Source organism: Anser cygnoides, chromosome 3, assembly GCF_040182565.1.
Source record: "Anser cygnoides isolate HZ-2024a breed goose chromosome 3, Taihu_goose_T2T_genome, whole genome shotgun sequence".
Taxonomy (NCBI): Eukaryota; Metazoa; Chordata; class Aves; order Anseriformes; family Anatidae; genus Anser; species Anser cygnoides.
The window spans coordinates 62,071,799-62,091,417 of NC_089875.1; the positions used below are offsets into that span (position 1 = coordinate 62,071,799).

At 36.1% G+C, this 19,619-nt stretch overlaps 1 protein-coding gene across 23 annotated transcripts in view; it reads right to left on the bottom strand.

Annotated features, from left to right (window-relative positions):
- Positions 1–418: 418 nt before the first annotated feature.
- The window catches only part of EYA4 (EYA transcriptional coactivator and phosphatase 4), a 158,477-nt gene continuing 139,276 nt past the window's right edge, over positions 419–19,619 (bottom strand). For 18 of the 23 annotated variants that reach the window (XM_066994266.1, XM_048075748.2, XM_066994264.1 and 15 more), the window contains 6 exons: positions 14,171–14,229; positions 13,903–14,063; positions 11,504–11,618; positions 9,559–9,680; positions 7,076–7,176; positions 419–5,453 (listed from right to left, as the gene is read on the bottom strand). In XM_066994266.1, the coding sequence (XP_066850367.1) occupies positions 5,373–5,453; positions 7,076–7,176; positions 9,559–9,680; positions 11,504–11,618; positions 13,903–14,063; positions 14,171–14,229 (639 nt within the window). In that variant the 3' untranslated portion in view covers positions 419–5,372. Of the gene's footprint in view, positions 5,454–7,075; positions 7,177–7,215; positions 7,317–9,558; positions 9,681–11,503; positions 11,619–13,902; positions 14,064–14,170; positions 14,230–19,619 lie in introns of all 23 variants that reach the window. The other 5 variants (XM_048075751.2, XM_048075745.2, XM_048075739.2 and 2 more) reach the window with 1 other exon arrangement.

Sequence of the window (19,619 nt, forward strand, 5' to 3'; positions counted from 1 at the left end):
CAGACAAAAGCTGTTAATGTTGAAGCCCCAGATATCTCATTTTTTTATCCCGATGTTTAAAAGGGAAAAGTTCTGATATCTCCCACAATTTTTAGTGGTAGAGAAAAAAAACATTTTCAGCCTACCTTTTAGCTCAGTCTCCTGAAGTGGTACTGAATATTTATTTCTCTTCTCTAGAGTCACATCTAAACCCATCTGAGAGATGAAATGTTAAATCTACTGTTAACAGTGTATCAGTCTGCTCAGTAGGTGAGTCTTATTTGTGTTTTGTCCACTCTATTTTTGATGTATCTTCCTTCTGGTTCCTCAAATTGGAGTTGAAGGCAAATGTACCACGCATATGTTGCATATTACATTCCACTGTACCCAGTAAACATGAAGAAATTTATTACATATTTTTAATTCACTTGAAAATATGCACAATTTTATAAGGTTTTTATTTGTCAATAAGCATTTTCAGTATTGTGCAATATCCAGATAGCCACAGTCATCTATATAATGTTTCAAATAACACATAAATTTTACCCTGTCTACTGATGGACACTGGGAGAGCATAGACATTAAAATTAAACAAAGGAACATTTTATCAGAGAAAACAGTGTCTTTGTTATCACTTGGGAATCTTTACACAGAAAACAGTTGTCTGTGTAACGGAAATGCTTTAATCTAACTCCTGGGAAAAATCTGTTTATGATCTGCCTCTTGTGGTTGAAGCACTGTGGTTACTGAGGATCTGCCACTTGCGATGTTGTTTCCAAGACTGTAATGTCACATCTATGTGTGCTGATAATCTTGCAGCCCTGCTTTTGAAGTGACTGCCTTAAAGCCTGTGCAAGCAGACTGCAGAGGCACTGCATCCTGCAAACCAAGGCCAGCTCCTGACATGAAGCACCACTCTCAAAGACACATACAAAGTTTCACGAGGCTCAGCTTTGACTGGAACGGCCACTTGCTCCTCAGTAGCTCAATCTGTCTCCCAAACAGTCCGTGCTTTGGAAGTAATTGTCCATAAGAAGGATATTAGCATAGCACTAGTAAGTGAATTGGTAAGTGAATTTAAATTAATGTGTTATGTGTCTAGGCTTTCAAATTGGTTCTGTATTTTGGCCATCACAAAAAAACGCATTGTGTCTCAGGCTGCAATCTGGAACAAAACATCTACTGGCTTTGGTAAGGAAACTTCAGTTCCCCACAAAGGCTGCACCTTGCAAACAGCACACAGAGAAGCCAGTCTTTACCAGACCACAAGGTCACGGGGTTGTTCCTGACATGGATCACTGAGATATCATGGACATACTTAAGAAGAGTTCAAAGTAACACTCAGTTCCCATAAGAGGCATCCTGTACTGACGATTTCAACCACAAACCAAACATCTTGCAACATAATATAGTGCAGAAAATGACATTTCCAAGTGTATTTATTGAGAAATAGTAAAGATGTACATAATTTTACAAGCTTTTAATTTTAATTTACATTTTCTTAAATTATGTAGGCCCTAATAAACTATAATCTAATACATGACAGAGACCCTTGGCTTCAATTATATCTCAAAAATGCTGCTTTTGCTGGGATTTGGCTCATGTCACTTCAGCTCCTCTTCAGAGATACTAAATACCACTTTCATTTAAAGCATATGCATGGTATCACTTTTGTAAAGTAGAGATGACTTTTGAACCAAAACCCTGGATCTGGATACACCCTCACAGCTAAACTCTAGACTTGCTGTTGTGTGCCAAGTCCATGTTTCCCATAAAATCTGCAGTTCTGATTGGCCGTGGGACTTCATCTGCTCTGATATTATGTGTGCTTGTATACAGGATTTTGGGTTGGCATCTCTCTTGTTAGTGCTTACACTGGAATATACTCTGCATCTACTGTGGATGTAAACGCTGCTGCTTCTATTGAAATCAGTTCTGGGAGCTAGCTGCCACCTATACCTTTGTTCACTATCTCCATAGGCATCTAAAAAGAAAAATCATTTTTAGCTTTTGCTTCCTCTTTTACTGATATACTGAGCTACATGGAGTTATATATCTATTACGTTAATACTTTGTGACTGCGATCCCACTGTGTTTGTATTCTGCAAGCTGACTATTCAAATGCCTAATGAACATTCAAGTTCTGTACTGACTGAAAACTGCTAATCAGCAAAAGGCATTATATCCTATACTTCATTTTCACAAAATACTTGCAAACATGACATTGTGCTCAGTCTTGGTTATTCAGGAGAGGCAGAATGGAAGGCAGTTTCTGATGAATACGCTGTTGAATTAAAATGCACTCAATGTCAAAATGACCAACCTTCAGTTTAATCTACTCAGGCCCATCTGAGACAGTCTGACATGACTACAACTCTGCCTTGCTTATTTTCTCCTCTGTATAGTTCACACAGTATATTATGATTATCAGAGTAAGTTCTTTCTACAAGGCAGTCTTGCAAAACATAGTTTCATTCAAAGATATATATAACAAATTTTGCATAGGAAGAGAGTATTTGTACTCTGAAATTTTGCTTTAGAATTTTAAGATTATGAAGGTTTTTGAGATAAATCTTTGATTTTCTTGTGCATTTTTTGTGGATTTTTCATTTTTATAATTAACTTCTGCTACGTTAAGACACAGAATCCTAGTTAAAATCAGAACTTTGTCTTGTTCTGAAAAACTTCCATCCTTTTACCTCCATCTCCTCTCTGAAAGTCCGGTATATTAATTGAGCCATACCTGCCATGGAGAGTTAAACACAACTCCACTGCAAACCTTTTATAAGAACTAATGGTTGTTGCTGGTTATTGTTTGTTCTTACTTCTGATTTGGAAAAGAACACTGAAAAGCTGAAAAAAAAATAACTGAGAAATAAAATTTCTTCATGCATTTAAATAACACTATCACTTGTAAGAAACAAAAAAAAGAAAAAAGAAAACAAATATAGGCTACTTCACCATACCAATTATTACTTTTTATTTTATTTTATTTTTTTAAACAAAAACTTTTATGCTGAGATTCTCATGTGATGTTCTGATGCTGGAACTTGAGAGGGGCTTTTTGTTCAACCTTTTTCCTATTCCAGTAGAAACCCATTTTTTCTCACCTGAAAGACTATGAAAAGCTGGTACCACAGGTTTTATGAGAATGTACTTCTAGGCCAAATTTGACTAAGCAAATACTGTATATATAAAGAAGGTATTTGTCATTTTTACTTGTTGGACACACAAATTCATCACCCAAGTAGCTGGTGTATAATGATTTCATATGTCGCTAGTCTCATCTGATGGTTTCATACTTTCCAGCGATAACAAATCATTAGTTCATTGTCTGGTGACTTGTATATTGAATTCCAAAGCAGCAAAGAAATTCCATTTTTATGAAGTTATAAAGGAGTTTTGTATTGGTCTTTTAGTGGCTTTAGGCTTTCACCTACCAAATAACTTTCATGCAATCAACAAAGATGAAATTTGTTTAATATGTGATGACTAGACATATGCTGGCTTCACAGCACATAGATGGAAGAACATCTCAGTGCTGACTACTGTGTTTGTGTAAGCATTCCGGAGTGTGCATTTAACATCTCTTGCACACTCGTAGCACAGGAAACCTTAGGCATCTACATGTACAGTGATATACACCAAAAAGCGGTTTCCTTCTTCTGCAATGAGAGATGAACCACTTGTAGTTTCTTCAGAGTGCTCAAGCTGCATGTAGGATGCTAGGGACCTTGCGTCAAATACAGACCTTGCTCATTTTCCAAAGCTGAAAGGCAGCATGTTCAAAACTTGCAAGGTAATTATCACTATGTGGACCATAATTATTAATAGAAATGAATAAAATTAAGGTAATATATTTCTCAATATTTCTTCATTAAAAATCCCTTCCTTATCCTCTCTTCATATATCTGACATGCTATTGAAATTTCTGGATTCAAAGACTCTTAGGGTTGCTTCTGTGTAATACTCTTGTGTAATCAAAAATAGGTGAAGAAAATCATGTTGACCCAAGACAGAAGACAAATTTATGTGGAACACAATGGAAAAGCCACCAAAATGCTGTTATATTTACCAAAGTAGACTGTGCTCTGAAAGGGTCAATGTCATAATGCCAGCAATTCCAGCAGCCTGTGTTGATCCTGAATATGCTAAATGTAGAATAATTTATGCATCTGACTGGTAAGAGATTCTTTGGGATTTTTTTTTTTCTTTCTAAAGAACTCGTGTTTTATCCCTCACCTGTGCTTAATACCACATTTTCACCCTCCAGTAATGCCACCAGTGATCTCCAGGTACCTTTTTCTGCTGGGTGGGAATTTTCTCTTTCATACACAGCAGATGTACTCACTGTATGGCTTTCAATGGACTAAGTAATTCACGAATATGGCTCTTAGCTCTGTCATCGGAGAATCAAGAACTGATATTGAAGGAGTTAAACCCTTTTTTTTTTTTTTTTTTTTTTTTAGCTTTCAAGGTAGCGGTCCCCAATATCAAACTCCCAACATATTCTTAACTTTCCTCAAACAATCAGTGGAATTATTGAGAATCCAAATAAAAACACAAACTTTCCTTTATTATTTTTTTTTTCTTACTGCAACAAATACTTAAATGCTTTGGTGCAGCCCTGCTCTTTGATTTCTTTGAATTTCAAATTTGGTCATGTCAAAAATTATCACAAAAGCTTTTTTTTTGTTTATCTACATAGTTTTTAACCAAAATTACATTATAACACACAAACACAGTCTTTTCTTTAAGGCACAACACATCATTATGCACATTCTGTTTGCCAAACTTATAAAAGAGACAATATTATATAACCCTCTCCCTCCCCTTCCCCCCCAAAAAAGAAAGAAAAATTGCATCCACTTCCAAAATCAGCTGCTAATAAAGTCACAGTAAATTATTTTCATCAATAATTTACACAAATTACAGGTCTAGACAGGATTGTCATTATACAGTCTGAGTGCATTCCAATTCAGATTTTCTGGGTTAGGTAGGTTAAAGTCTGGTTCAAACCTCAGTGCTGAGAATATATCCCATTTTGAGGAATGTTGTTGAACACCACCTTGTCGGTTGGAAAACGCGTGTTGGTGCTTTGCCAGTTTGAGTCCTCCTGTCAGGGCTCATTTGGTGTGTACCAGCAACCTCCACAGTTTTAATTCATTTAAAAACGTTGCATATATAAGACCATAGAGCTTCCTTACGTAGCACTAATGTTTTAACTCCATTCAGCAATCTGAATTCTTCAATTTGGAATTTTTAATTCCAAATATTTCTTCCCTTCTTAAGACAATTCATATGTGTAAAGCCAGAGGCATTGAATCACACATAAAATTTCAGTGTACTTGAAATATATATATATAAAAAGGATCGCCAACTTTAGAACACAGTTACAAATACTCTAGTTCCAGTGCTTGATGGAGAGCCAAGAGGTCCGAATGACTGGATATCCTCCAGAAAGGCATGTTGTGCTGTGTTTGTCAGAGGGGGGAAAAAGGTCAGGAACAATGAATGCTATGACAGAGGGTGGTGTCTGATACACAAGTCTAGTCAGATTACCACCATGGATTTTACATCACTGTGTTTCAGGATTGATTTTTGCCAGTAAGGTGCTAACAAAAATCAGGCCAAAATAGATCTGATCTTAATAGTCCAACTGGAGGTAAAATAATTAGACAGTCTTTCTTAATAGTTTCTTTGGAAAGAGCCCATTATTTGGTAAGCTATTTGCTATAGTTTTAGCAGGGAAATCCATACAAAGGAGCTTTAACAGTTTCTGCTCCACTTGTTATACTTTGCAAGCTCATCTGACGAAGTTATAAGACTTTCATTAAATGAGGGTTCACACACAACACTTTAAAACAGAGTTAAATTACAGTTTTATCCTTCTAGGAGAAAAAAAAAATGGAGAAAATAACACATTTCTGTTTCTAAAAGAAGATAATGTGTTACAGAAAGCATCAGTATAAGAGATGTAGTGCAGGTATATGCACTATCTTTTCAGCAATTGATCAGAATAGAATAAAAATCATACTTTCATGTTCTGTTCAGATCTATTTGTAACAGGCATCTGTCCCTCTGAATTCTGTATCTATTCATGCAATATAGCCAACATTAAGAAAAAAGCATGCCAAACTGGAAAGTACACAATCCAACCACCTTTGTTTAGCACAAACTATGAAAGACCCATCACCAGTACTGTACCTATATCAAGGAACCATTTGGAATGAGCATTTTAGATATTTTCATTTTCTTTTAATTCTAATTACACCGTAAAAACTTAACACTAAAAAGACACTTAATTTTACTGCTGCTAGCAAAGATGTTTATGTAAATTGCCTTGTGCAGATGTCCTGAGGCAAAATTTTTCAATTTTCTGCACATTTCCAGGGCCAGTACTATGAAATACAATTCAAATTATTACCATTTTGATCTCTTTTTGAACATGAAAACTTATCTGATGAAGTTTAGACTTTTACTCGTAAGATGAGGAAACAACCTTCCAGATTTATTATTATTATTATTGTTATTTTAGATACACAGATTTGGTGCACAATCTGTATGCTGTTTTCTTTTTTAATTTGCAGATGTGTCTTTCTTGAAGCAAACTATTAATGTTCATATTCATCATATTTGCTCCAGCTACCTACAGATCTTTGTTAATGTTAACAAAAAATCTTTACAATCCTTTTAATGGCTTTCCACATTCTCTGTAACACTTCTCTTAAACCACTCTGCTTTCACTGTTTTAAAACAGTGAAAATGAACACCCAACGTTCATGTCAAACCCCTGCTGTCTTCTTTTTATATGTAATTTGCTTGAAATAGTCAGCCATTTTTGACCCAATCATTTTTTGTCTATTTTTAAATAATTTTGCATTTTTTTTCTTTCCAAACTGAAATGAAGCAAATGCTAGAATCCAAATGGTTCAGTTTACTATAAGTGCTGATCTCATCATGCTCTTGTTGCCTTGCACCTGTAGACTGAAATTATATTTGTCATTCTGCCATTGTAAAACATTGACAGAAATGCAAACAGAAAGGCTTGCATTAGTAGCTATGTATCACACCAACATTTCAGGAGACAGGTTACCTTTTTTGCTGCCTGTTCTTCTTCTACACCATCCCCAATTACAACATATACTACTTTTCTGCCAAACCTTTGCATTATTCGTTCAAAGCAACTTTCTTTTCCTGGAAGATAAATGAGATAAGAGTTCAGAGTGAAGTTACCTGATTAGCTGCATGCTCCTCATCTCGGCCATCTCCAATCACAACATAAGTTATGTTAGTGCCAAATCTGGACACTATACGCTCAAAACAGCTCTCTTTGCCTGAAAAACAATGCACTACTTGTTCAAGCTATCAAGCAAGTTATCATGACGCTCTACAAAGGATAATTGCAGTGGTAAGACATTGCTACTACTACTACTTTTTTATAGTTCCCAGCCTGGTGACTTAGAGCTGAAGCTGCTGAGAAGGAATTAGTTCCCTTAATGACACTAAGCTGATTCGGATAAACCTAAATCTATTAAGAGTCACAGGAAAGCCACTAAGTAAGATGAAGAAATTAGAAGCATTGTGAAAATGAATAGGTTAGTGAAAGAATAATTGAATTTAAATATTTCCCTATTATTGTAGTATTAATATTTCAAGGACAGCTACAATTTTAATTCTAACATATCTGCAAAAATGCTTCATGGAGCAATGGAAAATGTGTTTGGAGAACAACAGACACAGAAAATAAAATTAGACAACGGGTTCCTGGGAGAATTTCCATGAAGTATTTGGCACTTTAGAGGAAAGTGGAAACAAGCAGGCTATACCAGTATCAACAAACAATAAACTGCAAAGTCATCTACCCGTCTTCCCAATGTACTACAGCTTCGGTTTTATCACCAAATGCTTATGCTATTGATAATTAAACTGTTCAGATATGATGATTTCACTCTTTCCACAGGCAATATCCATATTTAATTAATTTTTCCATTAGGAAATTTTTATTTGCAACCTACACATGCATCATTGCAATTAAATCATCACTTATTGTCATACCTCCCATCAATGTGGAGAAAGATTCTTTCTTTCCTCTTTGCAATAGCTTCATACCTGGTTTGTTAGTATGTCCTCCCCATATACCCTACACCCCATCCCAGGCTTTTCAGTTTCTTCTCACAAGCTCCTGAGTTCTAGATCTATGATTCATAGTGCTCTTCTCTTTCTTTTTTTTTTTTTTTTTTTCAGATGGTCCATAGGAAGAGGCTTATGATTACAAAAACTGTTGCATGTATTAACTGTCGAACAAGGATGAGATTTCAGTATGTGCAAGCAAAAACTACAATTTTTGTCCTGTGCTCAGCACAGTGCAGAGTTCACTGAGATGAAAAGTAGATCTTGTACTCAAAAGAGTTTGCTGTGTTCCTGACATGGATGTAACTCTAGCCACACTGCTGTTAGGAAGGAAATCCTGGTGCAGGTCTCCTTCCAAAGAGCCTCCAACGACTGTATTTCACTCTTTACCTCCTTTGGTGATGTTGGCACGATTTCTTAATGCACCTTCCTTTGGCCTGAGTGCAATCTCAATAACTGAAGCCAACATATACAGGCTGTATGACAGATGACATTAATTCCAGAGGCTGTTCAATGTCATGTTGTTTTGGGGATACTTTGTGCCTTGACTTTTTTTAAAGGATTCGAGGCATTTCTGTGTCAAGGGATGAGCTACAGCTAATTAACAGATAATGGAGATAATTGATTTTCCTGACACTGCTAGAATACACTTTATATTTTTAGTTTTTCACTTCTTTTCACAAGTTTTTTCGCTTGTGAAAATCATTAAGGAGATGAAATGTAATACTTTTGTAAAAGAAGTGTCAATCTCCTTGTTATACAAGATATCACAGGTATTGAAATTAAGCATTCTTAAATGAATAAATGGTAAATCACAAATTCTGCCAAAATTATCCGTCATTGTAGGCTGTGTCATATCACACAAGAATGGTAACTTTTCTTATACTGCAAGACAGTTTGGGATGTGATTTCCAAATGCCATGAATTTCCAAATTGTACACAAGCCTGTTCTGTTGCATGTTAGCAACAGATTAAGGACATGCCCTTGTGGCATCCATCAACCCAGCTTCTGTTGGTACCAGTTTTCATTACCCTCGGTGATATACTATGTTTGCAGGTAAGATTGTGAAGCTGTGGTCTAGCTTAAGAAGAGTTAAGGGTCAGAGCATAGACTATTTAAAACAAATAAACAAAAAAACAAAACCCCCTTGTGTTTAGATTTGAAATAACAAAACAATTTTCTTAATTCTTTTCTGCACATTTTATATTCTCTGTATCTGAATTAGGACTTTCTGAGGCTTTTAATCAGTATTGGAAACTATATGCCTTTAGGGATAACTGAAAGGAAGCTGAATTTGGATTATTACTGACATAAACAACTCTAAACATGCATGTTTTAAATAACAATGTAAGCGTCCGGAAAATCGTTTTGAATCCATCCAGTACAGGCAAAAAATTATTGATAATGCAGTGTAGTCAGAATAGATAAAAGAATAATTTTCTTACCTATTTTGGTTGCACTGTAAATATTTTCAATAGGAAAAGCTCCTCCTAAGCTGTATAGCAAGACTTTTGCAAGTGCTGGGATAAGCTGGGTTGTTGTTACCAACACATTTACACAGTTACTCCTAAAAAGAGAGAAATAATTCAAATTTGAATAGTTTAAAATCATTACGCAAATGCTGATGAGGTGAACCAGCTGTAGAGCATATTTTCAAGAATCCTCTACATTTACTTTCACTCACAGGGTTTTGCTACTCAGCGTCGTCAGTTCCAGAAAAATATACGTAAACCTTTTGGCAAAATCCTTTAAGACTTAGGTTGGCATGATTTGCAGGAAGTATTCCATGCTAATTTATGAAAACCAGGTCCTTGAAGATGAGTCCATTGAAATAGACATATAAGATCACTAACTGCCTCTGAGAATAGACATCCCAGTGACTTCAAAGCATCATTTTCCTGCTGGTGATTACTTGGCACTAGCTACCAGCCAAACTCAAGTGTTAGGAGAAAGCAGAAACACCATTTGTTACTCCTGTCTTGAGGGAAAATAAATGACCAGTACACATTTCTGCACCCTGACATCATTTTCTTCATGTTTCAAGAGTAAGAGTTTTTCTGAGAAAAGGGAAAGAGAATCATAATTATGTTAAGAAGATAGCACTGAATGGAGAGGTTGAAAAGTTGAATGGAGAAGCTGAGCTAGCTGTTACACAACAGAAAACTGAAGGCCAGTCCATTGCAGACACAACAGCAGTATGACTGTGGTGTGAACATGCAGCTGAGAGCCACTAGTTGTGACTTTTGATCCTGGTCCTTCCAAAAGCTCCAAGCAAGACCTTAGGGTTCTATTTCTGTGTTAATGTATCTCAGTTTCCTGTCAGTAACATGTAGGTAATGTTTTGCTGCCTCATGGGTATATCTTCTGAAGATTTATAATTGTACAATTCTTTGAGACAAGATGAAAGACTATTATTTAACAGTCCTGAGCAAGTGATAACTGTATCAAATTAATCTTCCAGTGCTCAACTAATCTTCACTACACAATGCTTTTCTGAAGACTAGCAGTTCGGAAAGAAATGCAGAGCTACACATAGTGGCATACACAATTGTTTTACATTTTTTTTTCTCTTGAGGTGCTTAAGACTATTAAAATAAAAAACAACAATAGCTAAGTGAGAAGCGTATTGCAAAAGTAATTACATTTAGAGTAATTTTCCACATTTTTCCATGTTTGTTCTTTTAATTTAATGCTGATTGTTTTTTCCCAGACTTGTTCAGAAGGCAAGATGGTTTAACATTGTTCTTTTCTTATAGTTTTAAACTTTTTTTTTTTGGGGGGGGGGGGGGGGAGGGGAGGGGGAGATTTCTAATGAAATACATATTAAATGAGTAATCAGCAGCATTGCTCACAGCTTTATTATTTCAGAAGAACAATTAATTTTATGTCTTATGACTAGGAACCCAGACTTTTATCTCAGTTGTAATATCAAACACAGATATTCATTCTTCTGAAAACTTATATATATATACTTAATCATACTGATTCATTTGGAACAACTGAAGGAAAATGTTCTGGGATTTATACAGTACTTAGGTACCACTGTGAATAGGCACAAACATTGAAGCCCAGAACAGAAACCTGGAGTTCAGAGGATGCTGCCTGCAAGACAATAACTTAAAGGCTGGCTCACAATTCTAAAATACCCTTTCAATGTACACAGGACCATATACCACATTTTGAAAGACCTTTCATACTAGTAAATGCTGGAATCACAGAAAATGAAATCAATTTCTGTAGAATCTTTCCTATGTCCTGTTCAAAAGTCATGTTAGACCTATAATGTTCTTTGAAAGTACTAGTGTATTGCAACCTAAAATGTCAGAAATAGCCATTGCATATCTACAGCTAAAAAAATATATATTTTTTAATAGTAGACTCAATACATACCTTGTGCTGATAATTGATAATGATTTAAGTGCATTTGTTAGCCAGGAGTCTGTCAGAGCTTCGATCTCTGCTCTTAATTGCAACCATGCATCTCTTTTAGCAGGTCCCAGGAGTCCTTTTATGTAAAAAAGCAAGAAAATAAATAAAATTAAATTCTGTATTAGTTGGAATGTATAGATTTTTGCTATTTGTTTCAATTTTACATTTCACCAAAATATGAAAAAACATCATCTTATTATTTTTCATATATTCAGTATACTTGACTATGTTCAAAGTGTACTTCTCAAAAGTACACATTTTTCAAACCAAGTTCTTACATTTGTCTTACACTCTATCAGAGTCAATGAGAAGTGGATACATGCCATGGGGATCATAGGCAGAGACACTCAGAAAAAAACAACTTCAGAATAAACTTGCCTTTGCACTATCTGTGTATGTTAAAAACTGCCCTGCTTATGACTCTGTATATAGGTAAACCTCAGGTTATGCATATGGAAGTACATTTGTTTACTGATGGCTTGCTCTTCACATCCTATTGTAGTTAGTAATGATAGCTCCTTTTATAACATTTACAGTCCCAAAATGTCTGTACATCTTATGTTCTTGTACCTAGGGTAGTCTTTAAAAGCACCTTAACATCTCCTTTTATGTATGAATGGTCAGATTTCAAAAATACCCAGCTAACTGCATGTTGAAACCTGACTTCTTCAGAACCAAGCTATTTTAAATTTAGATATGGTACTGGAAGAACAGAGAAGCAGGCTTCATGACCGTTATTATCCATCTTCTCTGTCAGAAAAAGTGTGAAACAAATCAACTTAAAATGCCTAGCTTGATCTAGCCTACTCTTGTGTACTAACAGCTATTCTGAAATACATATGTGATAAAAAGATTATTTAAAAACAAACAAACAAACAAACAAACCATGTAGTGGATGGATGAAGGAAATTGCTCAGAAAGGATGGATTATATTTCTGAAGCAGGATTTGTGGAAGAGAATAAAAACTTTAATACGATGCACCAGGTATCTGCACTCTGTCTTTGTAATGATGGTACTTCCTAGTATGTTTGTCTATGCCATGCTATTGGATATAAACTGATAGTCATGTTAAAGGGTTTATGAAGTGCAACAGTTTTGCAATTGTGGATGCGTTATGAGATTCTATAAGAAAAACTCAGTAAACCTATGGATATTAATGATTCAAGTATTCTTAATATATAACAACTCCATTCATGACATCAATGAAGGGCAAGGCAGAGCAATTAAAAGCCATCCAACTATTACTAGCCTTTGCTCCTGTTGCTTTATCCTGTGGCATTTAAAGACTCTGAACTACTAAACATAAAATACATATATATGCCAGATTTAGGTAATTTAGAAAATCATTAAGCTAACAACTAATTCACTGTCCATGTTAGTAGACTGCTACCCATTTCTGAGAAGGCAAGAAGTGCTAAAAGTACACCAAGCTAGTTTTGCTGAAGATGAGACTTCCTTTGAGTTTCAGGTTCCTCTAAAATAAATTTCATCTGAGTTGAAAAAGTCCATGTTGTAGAATGGGAGAGTGTTCACTTGGATTGCTTCCTGGTTGGATTGGCCTTGTTTCATCCTCAACTGTGGCTTTAGAAATATTCCCTGTTCTCTCAGTCTCTTCTTGAGGTAGTCAGTTGACCTATTTCCTTCCTCAGAAGAGGCCTCTGCAAGTCACACAGGACTCTCTAGGCCAGATTCTTGCCACTAGACTGCTATGATTTCCTAAAGGATTGCTGGCACTGACATGAGTGAGTACATGAATGAAAGTAGTAAGAGAAGAGTTCTTGTCACAAAGGAAACTGGATTTCTTGCGAACAAAATTAACGGTGTAAGCTATAGAGTTAACAAAAGGGCCTAGTGGTACGGCAATGTTAGAGTTTTTTTGCATTCACTAGAGAAAACAGGCTAGCAGGTGCAGAGCAGAGAATTAAGCAGCAAGTATGTTGTTACCAACTGGTTCAAGAAATTGTAGGATGTAAAAGAAGGCCAGCCAGAAGCAATTTGTACTGTGGAAAATTACACAACCTCTTTCCTAGAGTAACAGCTTGTTTGATGTAGAATAAGTGTCTCAACCTAAAAGTAAGTCAGGAGGATGTAGGTACAGCTAATCTAGATCTGAAGGAGAAAAGTGGCCTCTGTGCAAATAAAATGGAAGCCTGTCTTGCTTCTCCATCTCTGGTTCTCCTGCACAACAGGACAATGTTGGATCTGTCCTTACAGTCAGGGACTTTTAATAGCTCAAGGTCCAGTCAAATAATTTTCTATTCACTCTGTTGCTTGCAAGGCAATTTCATTTGGCAGAAGTTCATTGCCATGCAGTTGAACCTGACCAGCATTCTAAATTGTTTGTGACAATTAAACTCACCTCCTATGTTGTTCTTGTAAGTATTATACAACTCTTTTACTCTTCTGTAACGGAAAGCCAGCTTCCTCATCCAGTCAACCCCTCCTCTTACACCTGTTGGCAGACAAAGGTTTGCACTACTTGCAGCTGCATGGAAGCCATCAGTTGCAAAACTGTAGGTACTGCAAACACCCAAAATACAGTAAAAATAAATACAATGTATTCCTGTAAATTCTCAATGTATTTAATCTTTAAAGAAAAAAAAAAATAAATAAATGCTCTATCTTACCTTAGGTCTTGTCCATTATCATCAGAAGAAACATCATCTATGTGAACTTGATCACATTCCTGTTGAAAAAAACATCAAATGATAAATTATTTTAAAGGAGAGTATGTTCACCAAATGCTCAATACAGATGAAGAAATGATCGTTGCAGGCCACTAACTGTACCAGGAGATGGCAGTGTATGTACACTTACAGCTTTTTACCACCATCAATTTCCTTAATACAACCCTCAATTCCTATGCTGTATAAATTATCAGTTAAAACAGGCCTTTAGAAAAGTGCTCTGTAATTTTAGTGTGACTTTCCATAAAATTATTTTAATTGAAAAAAGGACAATTACAATTCACTCCTGTAGTCTCTGTAGCACACCAATATTCCAAAATCACTGAAACCTTATTCCCCTGCTCCCTAAAAGCTAGCGATGATGAACCTTAAAAGGCATGTAATTTCTGTTGAGTGTCTAGGAGTTTGGATGCTTATCAGATTCTTGTCTTGATTTCTCCAAATCATTTTGGCTGGGAAATTGCAGATAATCAAGGAGAACTTGACTATTTCCTGGTTTCAGAAGGGATGGAAGTAATTCCAGGGAACTGAGGTACATTGAAAACCTGACCTCCCCCCCAGTCTGTTTTTATAATTGGGTAGCTATTAAATATCCTTTTCTGCACAAAGGTTACAGCAGAAAGATAGGAAAATGCAGGGGAAGCACAAATAAAAATCTCAAGCCACCATGCAACAGTAAATACAAACAGGCATCGTATTACTAATTTCTGTAGTTGCTAGCAGTAATAACCTACCCCAAAGACACACTAGAAATCCAGTATCCAGAGACTTTACATTATTCTATGTAAGTGATTTTTTTTAATATTTAAAATAGCTGTTATTAACATAATCCCATTTTATTTATGAAAAAGTTCAAGGATGTATTTACATACAAATGACTCCCCAGCTAATGTTTTCTGATTTAGTATCACCACTAAGACAAAATGAGGCTGAACTTTCAAAATGAACAGTTTAATGCTTCAAATAGTCATTTGAGTCATCTACTTCAAATAATATTTCTCACAAGCAATGCTTAATTCAGAGTCTGTGACATGCAAAAGTACGCAGTTCAGATTTTCAGACCTCAGTCTAGAACTAGTGTTAAATTGTCCAGATGAAGGATAAATCTGATCAGAGGTGTGATTTCCAAATGTGTGTACCACAAGTTCCTAGAATTTTGGAAGCTTGATTTCAGGGAACTACCATTTCTGTCCAAAGTTTTGTTTGCTTTGCACTGAATGAAAACATCAATAGACTTTTATCCACATGAAGTTAAAAAAATAGCAATTTGTGTATAAAATAAACTCATAAGACGTCATTTTAATACAAGTGATCATAATTAAAAAGTATGTACCAAGTCTAAAAGAATGAATGGCCAAATTGGGCTCATCTAGCTTAATACATTAAGACAAGCATGAAAGACCTGCGTTCAAGGAAGACGAATCATTCTTCTCCCCAATGGAGAAATAAAAGTTTTTGGTTCTGTCTAAGAAGATTAGCTTGAGCTTTAGAATATTTTAAAGAAGGTGCTTTTGGATGTAAATAGCGGATGAAAAGAGAAAGAAAAAAGGAAGTGACAGCTGAAATAAAAGATTCATTCCTTTATCCTAATTTATTATGTAAACTCAAAAAAAAGAAAAATGCAACTGGACTCCACCCAGTGTAGAAAAGGAGCTAAAAACTCAGAGGAAAGGTCCCACTGGGAAAAAAATCTAACTTGATATTTTGCAATATCTGAGCAGTATCTGGTTTCCTAATCACCTTTACTGATTACACTGGAACTGGTCAAAGCATAAGATAGTTCTAAAAGTTTAAAAAACAGTCCTGTGGATTTGACCATGTACTAATTAAATGGAGGGTACACAGAAGTCCTCATGGATAAGAAGGACTCTCTGTGCTGTTTGGGTTTTGTTAAGCTGTTCAGCTATATTGTTCCAGCCTTGAAAATTACAGATAACTGTTCCACTGACAATTTAATTATTAAGTTTAATATGAGTGGGTGGCAAAGGCTCAGCTGTTCACTTTTACTTTTTTATCTAACAATTTTTTCATTGGCTCCAGCAACAGAAGAGGGGAACATGATTGATGCCTCTTGTTCCTGAAATAAAGTTGCTAAGTTTTCAGCCATATGAAAGGATCCAAATCAACAACATCCCCTACCTTCCTCCTTTTTCCCCTTCCTCTTCTCCCCTAAGATCTATTGCTCACCTGCTAAGCAATATGGCAATACCCATTTGCTGACCAACAGTAAACTCATGTGCCCCCCACTCTTTGCATCATTTTATTTTGTCTTCTTGTTTACTTCATCAACTTCAAGTAAAATGATTACATTTTACAAATTGGGGTGAAAAAAAGAAAAAAAAGAAAAGAAAAAGCAGGCAGTTTAAGCAGATTGGAGATAGTTCTCATCAACTGGTGGCACAACGCTAAATCTGAATTGCTTGTAAAAGAGACCAAACAGCTGAGGGGAGGAGGGAAGGAAAGATCTCTGTTAATTTATATGTTAAGGTGAAATGCTTTTCACAGCAGCTACAGTATTGACTATACTCGAGTCACAAGTCAGTGCAAGGTCAAAACTAAGAAAGATAAAATATATTTCATAATACTGGGTGTACAGGAAAGGAATCTAGGTATAATAACAGGCTTTTGCTTGAAGCAGTACCAATTATATCTGAGTACAGTCAATTCTTTGCAGCAATTTTTAGAGACTGAAAATTTGAGAGTACAAAATCAACAAATCACCCTTAAAATATTCAACACTATGCTTTCTCAGATTATACAGAAACCTCCCTTTTTATGTATTTGCTTCATTTTCTGTTAAAACCAGTTTGACCTGCCTCCCAAGTTTTGAGACTTATTTATATCTATTTTTTCTCTCTCATTTCCATTTCTAATGAGAAAACAAAACAAAACAAAACAAAACCTTCTTTAAAATATGATACGATTATGATAAAAATGGAAATGTAATTCAGTTTTTTTGAAATAAATATGCTTTTCTTACATTACTCCAGAGAATGGAGGATGATAGAGTTTGAAGACTCATGTCCAAATTCACGCTTGCAAACTGTAGAAACTGTTTTGTGGGTGTGCATAGCATGTTTTATCAACATTTTTAAAAGCTGGCTTAAAATTAATACTGAGATATGAACAAAAACTTCCTTTTATTCCTTACCTGATTGAGAACAGAATGCTTTACTCTGGCTATTGTTACTGACCTTAGTCCCAGCTCTAAACATTGCTTAGGCATATGAACTTTCTAGAGCACCAGACTCCTATTTTCATGGCAAAATACCAACTGCCCTCCCAAGTGATACTTCTCAAACTAACTAAAATTTATACACTGAGAATGAAATAGCTGGAGAACAGCCTAGCCTGAAATAAAACTGCAGCTTGGCTGATTAGGACATGGGTTACTGGGTCAGTGGGGAATGTCTCAACAGATTGGAATTTCTGCATCAGCAGTCATTGTAGTGAGACAGATTTGCATAGAGGAAGGAAAACTTTATTTTTGTATGTGATAACTTTCAATAACTTGGTTGTTATTACTAGACCTTGGTATGCAGTGCTTGTAACCTAGACAGAGAGAGAAAAAAGGGGAGCCTAGAGGATGCTATGACTGAAACATAAAGGAATATAAATTCATTAGTACATTACAATTGCCATATACAGAGACGTTGTTTATTGTGGGATGTAGATGAAAGCAAGGCAGAAGGTATGAGACCTGGTGGCTCAGCACTAGGAAAGAGAGATGAAGAAAGTATAAGTAATCTCAGTAATCTGTCTACTGAAAAAAAGAAAGACATATCTCCAGCGAGAACGGAAAATCTCATGTCTTGATGACCATGACTATCAGCAGATCATCACCAAGATCATAGCCTACCACCCTCCTCCTGCGGGTGGATGGAGGAAGGAAAGCAGAGAGAGAAAAAGAACTGGGGAACTGGGGAATTCTCAGGATTCATCACTTGGTCGTCGTGTAGGTGCACCGTAATATTTAGTGCTTAGAAATGGCCATGTGCCCTGCAAACATATTTAAACAGACAGATCTAATCATCTGTGTATTAAAGGATGCATCTATGTACTTTGGCACAAGATGCCATGCTTCAAAGTACAAAGCTTGGAATTTTGGTAATCTTATAATAGAGTTAGTTTTGAAACAAAGCTGAATTCCAAGCTAGAAAAGACATAATTGCATATAGAAATGCAATCAAATCTAATACATCAAATTGATTGAGTTATGAGATTTTAAAAGAGCATCCCCAAGAACAATTTTTTGATTTATCTAAACCTGAAAACTATCAGGGTAATGTTCAAGCTCTGGAATGAGCTGGTGTATGAATTTTTACATAGGATATTAAAACCACCCTATGAAGAATATACAAAATATGATTACTCAGATTTGAGAGTCAACTATGACAGCTGAACCTGAGATCTACAAAGAACATAAATAAAGAATGGAATGAAGCTTCAATGGCCATAAGCAAGAATAAAGTATATAAAGTGGTCAAAGCTCCATTTTGCTGAACTCTTCCTCTTGAACGCAGCACAAGCTTGAAGAAATCGGGGCACATGCTACTGAAAGGCTTAAAGTTCATTGGGTGCCACATGAAATCTGAACATGCAGGGGCAAAGGTCTGCTAAAAAGAAATTTAAGCAATGCTTTGAAAAATTGATTTGGAATCTATCCCTGGTACAGGGCACTAGAAAGAGAACATTCACTGAATGCACTCGCATTGTCAAGTGATGACTCACTTAGACTGCAATAAAACACTGACTGGTGAAGGCATATCCAGGGTTTTACTGTCCTATGTTTCTGCTGCTGGAAAGAGGAAGTACAGTGCAGGTATAGGGTGAAGTAGATCCTAGTTTCTTGACATGAAAAGAGCTGAGAACAAGTGAGGTCTGCAGGGCATGACAAGGAGTTCAGCCCGGTGCCTTCTGCTTTTCCCACTGCCCACAGCTGACAAAGAAACAAAAGAAGTGCATGATAGAAAAACCAACAGCCCAGTGAATGGAAAAATCTCATTTATCCTTTTTTTTTTTTTTTGTATTCATTCACCAAAGATCTTTCTCTAGCATTTTACACAAAACCTCAAAGTCTTCCAGTTGCTGTTAGTGGAGAAATATCTGTCCACAGAGGGAAATGTGGGATCCACTCTAAGACAACACTGATTTAGGTGAGGGGAAGGTCTGATAAGCCTGCAGTTCAATCTGAGAGCTGTTTTTCACCCACTGTCTGTTCCACAAAATAAATAAAAAGATAAATAAACACAGCTGTAAGACTGCCACATTCCACGTTAGCAGATACAGACTTCTGGAGAGAAACGAACCGTCTGTGAAGCACTGCCGATGGGCCCACTCCCCAGGCAGTTGTCCCTTTGGAGGTCCGTCCGCGTGCTTCCCACAGGCA